The following is a 9,600-nucleotide window of genomic DNA, read 5'->3' as shown; positions in this document are numbered from 1 at the left end:
AAGACCCGGAGACTCAGCTGCTGAACACTTGTACGGGAGTGACCCAGTTTGACCGGTAGTTTATCTCCTTCAATCCCAAGATGGATTTCTCGGAGTAAATTTGTCGACCTAATGACTTCTGTGACTTCGTCAGAGCATTACCGTTCACAAAAGCCACTTGCGGCCGTGGAGTTAATAGGCTTTCTCTTAAGTCCCTCGGGGCTGTTGCTGTGCATTCAATTAGCTGCCAATTGGGAAAGGCCCTCACTGAGAAAACAATATTTAAACAATCAGATTTGGAACATTATTTCATGTATTGAAAACCACCAGTACTTAAAAAAAAAACCAGGTAAGCAACATTTTCAATCAAAGTAATAGAATAGAATAGAATATCTCATAATAAAATAAACAAAACATCCGACTGACCATTTAAAAAAAAAAAAAAAATCTGCAAAATATTAAGCAGCAGTCGGCGTCTTGAATCTGTCGATTTTTTTCTTTCTCCTCTAAAGCTTCTGTATCCACATGTGAGTAAGAACAGATGAAAAAACGCTGGTAAAGGAATGACAAATACCATTAACTGCTTTGACCAAACATCGAAAGAAAAAAAAAGAAGAGTTGAGCAACTACAAACACGACCAAATAGCAACCCCTTCGGCATTGCTGAAATCATTATTGATGACCTGAACGTAGACTGGCCCGACAGGCAGGCGACAGTGTTCCTGTAGGTTTTAATGAAAAGCATGGCTCGGTGAGGAAACGCTTTCCCTCTCCAGGACTGTAACATAGTAAGTGATCAGATGTACAGTCATGTGGGAACTGGGAGGAATACATTTGGAAAATATTAGCGTCGCTGCGACATGCGGGCAACTAATGGAGTGACTCATCCGAAATTGTCTTAATTTTTTCTTTTTCTTTTTCTTTCACTCACATATGCAATTGATTGGATCGAATAGGCATTTATAGGCATCGTCTACGTCTGAATTCAGTTGTTTTGCAGTAGTGAGGTAAGTCGCAAGACAAATAGAGAGACTGCAGGTCTGCGGCTGAAATGATTTTACGAGTATTCCCAGTTCGCCGGGGCCAGGATTTGGACGGAAGAACAGATAAAACAGAAGAGAAGATGCAGAAGTGAATTAGTGGCTTTGTGTTAATGTTGGAACTTTTCTCCTGACTTTGAGACCTGCTCTCACAGACGACAACTTTATTGTTGTTTTCAGCGTTAATTAAACCACATTGCAGTTCCCAAGACGTCGCCATCCTAGTTTGAGCCAGATGGATTAAAAAAAAAAGAGCACTAAAGGTCATTTTGTTGAGACCAAAGCTGCTTTAAAAGCATGGGAACAAGAGTAAATGTTATCATCAAGGGTCAAATATAATAAATCACTGTCAAACTCAACTCCAAATTTTAGGAAAGGATATTTTATAACATCATTTTAACGCTCAAATGTATTTTATTGTATCATATTTTTGAATTTTTAGGCTGTGCATCTGCGTTGTTCCTGTGAAACTGGAGTCCTTTTTTTTAACACACATTTAAATTGACTACAAACAGACATGCGGGCGAAGTCGTCAGAGCGATAGCTCCTGTTTGGTTACAGTTGTGTTTGGAGTTTACTTTCCAACGTCAACTGGGCCTCAAAACGTCGACTTTCGATTTCCTCGTGTTGCGGGATTTCACAGTTCCAAAAAGGTTACGGTTAAGTATCGGTGTCGTAAAAAATTCCTGCGTTTACCTTTAATTTTTAAGTACTTTTTTTTGGTATAAAAACTCCATCTATTGTTACTATTACACACATTGTTTTTTTTATATATTCTATTTATTATAATGTTATTATTACATTACATCACTAGGGTTATACGTTTTTTTAAGACATAAACTAGCAAAGTAATAGCAGATCAAATCTGTTTTCATTTTAATATCCTGAAACCACTTGCATCAACAATAACATGACCCCATTTATTTCTATGACAGCGGTGTCGACCAGGATCCTTTACACCAATCGCCAAAATGCTTTACTGAACATTCCAAAGGCATCACTGACTTGTTACAAACTATGATCCCATGTCAAAAACTAACGTCAAAACGCGTCGTTTCATAACAATCTGCAGTTCAGTTTCAACAGCCGGTTGAAGTATCGTGATTTAAAGTAACGCAATTTGGTTTAAAATATATCTGTCAAACCCTGAGTTCTCAGATGGATGTGTGATACCTCTCAAACAAAGGAAGCCCGATATGTGAGTGTTAGAACACGTCTCAATGTCTACAATTGTTTTTGCATACATCTATATGCACTGTAACTGCGTATTGTTTCCTCCAGGGCCTGTCCTATCGGGAAAACCGACCTGGCCTCATCTGTCAACAGCGCTCTGCTGTCCTAGAGTACAATAAGGCCCCACAAATCCTCTCAGTGTCATTTGGACTTTGCAACAGCAGCAGGTTATTACCGTTTACCTTTCTATATTTAGGTAAATTGATGTGAGAAGTCATCAGTGCTGACTTTTCAGCTACAGTTCAAAAAAGGGCTACAAAAAAAATGTTCTTAACTGAAGACGCCGCAGATATGTTAGTCATGAGAAAACTCAGTTACAATGCAGCTTCTGACCATGTGGTGGCGGTAGTATCAGTCGGTTCTTTAACAAGCGCCAATATACTTCTTCGCTAGGCTAGCTCTAGCAAAAAGCATGGCTTTTAAAACTATACTTCTTCGCTAGGCTAGCTCTAGCTCTAGCAAAAAGTATGGCTTTTAAAATGAAATAAAAATAATAAAATGATATTTAATGGGCCGAAATAAAAATAATAAAATGATATTTAACGGGCCACTTTATGTTTTAAAATCTGGGCCTCGAGGTCAAAAAGGTTAAGAACCCCTCCTACATACTGACTCATATTCAAAGCGTATTGACTTGTCGTAAGTATTTTCCTTTGTTATCGTACTCGGTCCTGCTACGTGCCACATGATGCTTATTGACGCAAAGGGATGTGGCATGATGACAGCGACAGAGGTTCAGCTATGTTCGATATTTAAAATGTACGCTCGCCGCCTTTCTGGTATCAAACCTCCCCATTACTTATGCATGTCCATTAGATTCTCACTCGCATGTCGCGGCCGCCGCACGTCTCTCGAATTCCCACGTGATGCCAACGAAGACACACCGCTGCGCGTGATTGGCGGCCTCTATCGTGCGCTGTATTTTGTCCACGACCCTTATTTTGAAGTGCGACTCTAGCTGCAAACGTTCACACATACACAGACGTTTAAACAGACGCATTCACTGATACATAAACACACATGTGGCTCGCGTGCGAAGGCCTTCCACAGCAGTGTTAGCTAAGCTTTAAGCCCGGGCTAATCTGGAAGGCAGCTTGGATAGTGTTGTCAGTGGATTTATACTGATACCAACAGAACTATAACAGCAGTCACTGACAGTGTCAGCCACACCTGTCACGACAAATAAAACATCAAACAACTCGTATCGTCATAAAGTCGTCCGTCAAAGGTTCTACCTCACTGCTGTATGATGGGAAAATACATTGTTATTGAAGAACAAGGTTCTGTCTTCATCATATTGTTTTAGCATTTAATGGGATTAACTTCTTTATTTCATGCACTCACAATTTTCCAGGACCAGTGATAATTAAGCAATGACCACTTTGATCCACCGGAGGTCTCCTTGGTTTAGATTTAAACATTTAAATAAATGTAAGACCCCGCGACCCGGAAACGGATAAGCGGATGAAAATGGATGGATGGATAAATGTAAGATGAATAGAAATTTTCAACTAATAATTGGGCAATTTTAGATTTAAACATTTAAATAAATGTAAAATGAACATAAATTTTCAACTAATAATTGGGCAATCCCTAAAACGTCTGTACTCACTTTAACACATTATCTGGTCAATATTATTCTGACCACGTAGTATTTTAAGCCAACTGTGCTAATTGTACCGACTGAAAAGCTAATCTTTGAAAACCGGTTTTGCCCAAATTCTCAAATAAATTCGAATAAATTGATGCTTTCCCGTCAACAAATTGACATGCGTCTCCTCTATACGAGAGCAACATAAATCTCACTGTGGAAAGTATAAAAATTATAATTGAGTGACAAGTTAATAACCACCTTATTATGTTAAAATACACCATAAGGGCCTTAAAGTTTGCACTACGTGCTAGCGCTGTTACATAATTATTGTTAGCATTTCCTATAGAGAACAAGGACGTATTTAGATGCTGAAAATATCGGGGTGAGTCACAAAGTTCAAATACTGTTGTTATAATTTCAAACGTTTAAGAAATACAATGTGTTTTAGTCATATATATTTGTTAAGCTTTGAGCTGTGAAGTTTTTTGTCTTTTCAAACAAAAGAACACCCTCAAAATTATATGTTGAGAAATTGTTTTATTTTGAAAGGAATGCGTTCAATTGTATTACAACTCGTTGTATTTGTCTCATATAAGCAAGAAAAGATGACAAGTAAAATTATTTACGTCCATTTTCTCCTTAAATGTTGTCGGTGCTAGTACTGTAGCATAGTTTTCCACAGAGTACTGGTTCCTCTGCTCCGTGCTTTGTTGTTGTCATTCAAACCGCAGCCAATTTTTTCCACTTGTGTTCATTGTACATTACCGTCTTTGTGTATGTGATATGACATGTGGCACATAACCTCACCCTGGGACTCAACTTGAATACTTTACCTTTATTTAAAGAGGAAAAGTATATGTCAGCCATTGCGTGGCACGACTCATTACACACAAATACACTCAAGAGTACATTTGGCTACATGTACCGCATGAATCCGTACAAACTGGATACAGTATGAGTGACATCCCAACACACCACCAGACCGCATGTCAAAATATCAATACATACATTTTTTATTACCAGTCGAAACATACAATACCATTAAAAAAACACTTTAATGCGGTGTTTGTGCACAGGAAGTCTCTTTTATTGACATGGTAAAAGCACATAACATGAATGTCATTCATTAATTAGGTGTAAAAAGGATTAGCATGTAATAATAATGGCACTAGGGCTAGCTTGTTTTTCAATTGTTTATTTTCATTTTCCAATCTGTATCTGTTTTACAGTTACATTTTACAGTCGGATGTGAGTGCTTTGGTGTTTACACACTAATTCAACCTTTTACAAACAGTGAAAATGTGTCAGTTTATTAGTCAAACAGGGACTAAAACGGAACTGGGTGAACACTAGCCACATGACCAGCGTCGCATAGCACAGTAAACATCTGCAACTGTGCAGAAATATTAGCTTTTGCTTCTTTAAATAAAGCCGTTTAAATGTTGTCCTATGGCTGTAAAACTCCGCAGGTCACAGCAACAGGTATTGTTCCTCAATGAAAACAGCTACAGGGACACCTTCAACTCAGTCCTGTGACACTCACAACGTTGGCGCAGTTATTTCCCCACAATTTCAACTACATCCGAGACGCATGTCTTTTCAAAGGACAAAACGTCTCTCTGGACGGGCTAATGTAGAAACACTCGAACGCTTCATCCTCTCCGTTCACTCACAGACCCAGTCCGGTTCAAAAACACGTCTCTTCTCCGTAAGCAGCGAAATTTCGGTTCGAACCTCCGACCAACAGCGGCAAACAGGTCGGTACTCTGTGAGCGCAGGACTCGCTGATTCTGCGAAGTGCCCATCGCGTGTGAACCCTCCTCTCGCGATGCTCAACTAAAGTACGAGCACAGCGCTCGTTTCCCCGTAGAGTTTGGTTGCATTCAAGTACACTCCGTAAAAAATGTTTTGTTTTCTTTCGTCTTCAATTAAAAAAATATTATAATGGTTATACTTAAAATATAGAACTACATTACAAGAGAATAAGGAGACAAATAAAAGTATTAGTTCTTAGTCACTCAGATACGTCTTTTTGTCTGTTGGATACTTTGGTATGTCAATTTTTTAGAGTTGATTAAGTGGTACTTTAACAAATACTATTAATATTTACGATTAACATACATACAGAGTGTTGTCGTGGTGATATTTGAACAATTACTCTATTTTAGTCTAGTTCTCAAGACACAAATAGACCAAACGAGTAATATTCAACCCGTTAGAAGGAGAAGAGAAGCACGAAAAGATAATTCCAATTTTATGGCAGCACGTGAAACCAGCATAGTGTATGTGTGAGTGTGTGTGTGTGTGTGTCGCGCTCCCTCTCCCTCTGTGTTTGTGAGGCAGAGAGTTGCGTGCGAAGAGCTCGACATGTCATTCAGAGGAATCCGCCACCTGAAACGCAAGGAAGTGAAGGCGACTCAATTGGGTATAAAGCATCAGCCAACATCTGCCCTGAGCAGAGAGCAGCTGATGAAAACATCAGCTCGGGAAGCACACAGGGATCCTCTGCGCTTTATTTTGTATATTTCCATTGGATTTATCATTTGGCATCTCTAACGAACCCTGGGAGACGTATCTCTTGTTTTTTTTTTTTTCTTCTTTCTTTCTTCTTTTTGTTCTTAAAGTGAATGTGGCTGTGCAGCCATTGACACTATACTGGAATTAACTAACAGTCCCAGAGATATTCGGTTAGTAGCAATTTTTCTTTTTTTCACTTGTCGGTTTGTGTTTTCTGTTTATTTACTTATTATTTAAAGACAAATTTGCTTTATTACTCATTTCTAACGACCCTGCACGCGCCCCCGAGTAGCCCCTAATTGACACGAGTTGCACCTGTGTGTTTTTAGCACAAATTAGCGATTAGCTGTCACTCATTTCACCCCATGAGTCTTTCCAATATTTTTTCTCATTTACGCATGATATTTCCTTGAAGTTGAACTAATTATGAAGAATTTACATTGAGTTGAAGACGTTTTTCTGCATCAGGAACCAATGATGTGATTTTTGTTTTTTCTTTTAAATATGCAACAATAAGGTTTTTTTTTTTTTTTTTAATATGCAGCAATAAGGATAATGTTTGCAGTGTTTACAACTTTCCATGTGAAGTTGACGTTCTGTCTCCTCCGCAGCGCACCTGTTACCTCCACGGAGCGCATGACCATGATCCCTCCGGGTGACTGCATGTATGCGGGGAGGAAGAGGAGGAAGCCCATCCAAAAACAGTTAAGAAAACCCATTAACATGTAATATATTTATTTATTTTTACATTTTAACAAGCGATTTATGGGACAATTGCCTCGTGCAACTTGAATCTGGGAGTGATTTTTTTTTTTATTTAATCGATTAATCGCAGTAGATTATTTGATTTGAACTAAACGACGCTTATGACAGGCACAAGTTGTGGTTGAAACTAACTGAGAGGTTATAACTGACGTTTTTATGTCAATAGAATGTTAAGTTTTGCATGTTAAAATTTATTTTTTTTTTTTAAGAAGTCACATTAGACTGCAAAGTTAGTCTGCTTTTTTGGACGTGGTGTCAGGTGATGCATGTGGTGAAAGTAGGTTAGCTAGGATTTTTTGAACAGGGAAGTGGTAATTTACCAATGGCATTCGTCAAGTTTCCATGTTTTGCACCGCTTCTTTTGCTGCTGATCTCTGTGGAAACTTCTGCCACATCAAATTGCTACTGCTCTGCTTTTGTGTTTACCACACGACTCAGGAGTCTGAATTATAACCCAGTGTCGTCTGCGATGAAATCAAATAACTCCTGCCTGAATAATATGAACATATATTGACTTTTCACATTTGTTTCAATGCGGAATAAGGTTAGAATGTAAATATAAATTTGGTAACATAATTGTTGAAATTTAACTCAAAGTGTTTTGACCGTGGCCGACGGTTCAGTGGGTGAAACCAGAGCTGATCATTTCTCCTGCGTCTCGTGTTTGATTCTACACGGTCAGGCTGCGTATGTCAAATACAGTAGGAAACAAACAACTCTTTGGCCTAAGTTGACCATCTTCGATGTGAAATATCACTCCGGCTATCGTCAGAACGGCTCTCAGGGCTCACAAAAGTTTCAAAAGAAAATAAATTTGACAAACATCTGAGCCTCGGAGAGAAGGGGGGGAAAAAAAAGTGAAAAAAAGTGCAGCATAGTTGAGACAAAACAAATGTCTGTGGCGCACGTCGTATTGAGGAAATGTGTGGTTTGTATTGTTTTGTCTCTGTGTTTTGGTTATAAGGTGTTGTGGTTACAGTGCATGTTTACACACAACATTTGAATGGTTACACTAACAATGAACAACACACACACACACACTGAATCCAATTAGTCTCAAATGGAAATCAATAAGTGCTCAAACAGTTTTTAATGTTGAATCTAGAGCACAGTGTAAATGTGTCAGAAGCTAAGAGTGACATCTATAAAAAAAAAACAAAAAAAAACCTGATGTTTCGTTCTGGCTCGTCCCCAGGAAGCCGTCCACTACCAGTGAGAAGACAAACCCGTCTAAGAGGCACCGGAAAAACAACCCCATAAAAGGGGCCCGGGAAAGGGCAGAATGCGGGGCGGGCCCGGCTGGCCAGCCTGCTGCCATTCTCCCCTGATGTCATCTCCAAGCTGGACAAGCTGTCGGTGCTTCGCCTCGCAGTTTCCTACCTCCGCGTCAAAAGTTTCTTCCAAGGTAGGGCAAATGAAAAGATGACATTTGTGGCTGTGGAAGGGACTGTGTGTGTGTGTTCGTGTGTGGCCAGAAGTGGACGGACAAGTCAAACCAATCTTCATTGGTATATTTATTGAAACAAACAAAAAAAAAACAAAAAAAAAAAAAACACAGAATTAAAATTTTTATTTAAGTTTGCATACAACAAACTCCATACGTAAAAATACAAAATAAATATTTTAATTTATGCAATTTTTTTTCTAAGCAAATATACTTCAGTCTAAAAGTTTATTTTAAACTGAAACGGGGTCAACAGTGTTCACCTCTGAGTCCAAAGTATTTGTCGGTGGCATGTGACTGTAAAATCTATTTAAACTGCAGCAAATGATCAGAGGGAAAAGGGCAAATCAGAATATCCTGGTAAATCAAGGTCCTCTTTTTTTAAATTTTTTTTAGGTTCTATCTTTTCAACATAAACTCTGCTGAATTCAAGTGCGAAAAATATTTTTTTATTACATTGTAGTACATGTATGTTGCAGTGATGTCGTAATCTCCTCCTGTTTTGCTCTTCTTTGATACATTTTTGAAATTTCAAGTTTTTAAAAGTGGGCCTCTCACGACGTCGGAATATAAAAATAATCAACATTTTAGTCCTGTCTAATAAGGAGGCGCCGTCTTTGTATCGACGCCCGGATTCTCTCGCATTCTCCTTGGCAGGCTTAATTTATTCAAAGGCATGTTGGTGTGGTCTATTTTGTTTGTGGTAGCCTTGACGTCTGCCGTACCGACCCAGCAGCAGCAGCAGCAGCAGCCAGACCGGCTGAATCTGACACCACTGGAGACGGATTTATTTTTGTTTCAAATGCTAAAGTTTAGTGTGATACAGTTTAAGGAAGAGGATGAGTGAGGAAAGGCTTGTGAGGAAGATGACGGAGTGACATCGACCATCGAAGTTTTGTGGGCAACCTCTGTGACTCCGTGTCTGACCCTTAAACCCCCCCCCCCCCCCCCCCCCCCCCCCCCCCCCCCCCCCCCCCCCCCCCCCCCCCCGCGGAGGGGGAAAAAAAAAAAAAAAAAAAAAAAAAAAA

The 9,600-nt window shown here is 39.2% G+C and overlaps 2 protein-coding genes across 3 annotated transcripts in view; both read left to right on the top strand.

The window, feature by feature from the left end:
* The window catches only part of mkxa (mohawk homeobox a), a 1,121,182-nt gene that overhangs the window by 888,906 nt on the left and 222,676 nt on the right, over nt 1-9,600 (top strand). The gene's annotated exons all lie outside the window — the stretch shown is intronic.
* The window catches only part of ahrra (aryl-hydrocarbon receptor repressor a), a 72,129-nt gene continuing 68,682 nt past the window's right edge, over nt 6,154-9,600 (top strand). The window contains exons 1-4 of the mRNA XM_008307703.3: nt 6,154-6,533; nt 6,975-7,067; nt 8,324-8,373; nt 8,405-8,533. Of these exons, the coding sequence (XP_008305925.1) occupies nt 7,000-7,067; nt 8,324-8,373; nt 8,405-8,533 (247 nt within the window). The 5' untranslated portion in view covers nt 6,154-6,533; nt 6,975-6,999. The remainder of the gene's footprint in view (nt 6,534-6,974; nt 7,068-8,323; nt 8,374-8,404; nt 8,534-9,600) is intronic.

Source organism: Cynoglossus semilaevis, chromosome 3 (assembly GCF_000523025.1).
Source record: "Cynoglossus semilaevis isolate Cse_v1.0 chromosome 3, Cse_v1.0, whole genome shotgun sequence".
NCBI lineage: Eukaryota > Metazoa > Chordata > Actinopteri > Pleuronectiformes > Cynoglossidae > Cynoglossus > Cynoglossus semilaevis.
Note: the sequence above shows the minus strand (reverse complement) of the source record. Positions and strands in the feature narration are given on the sequence as shown.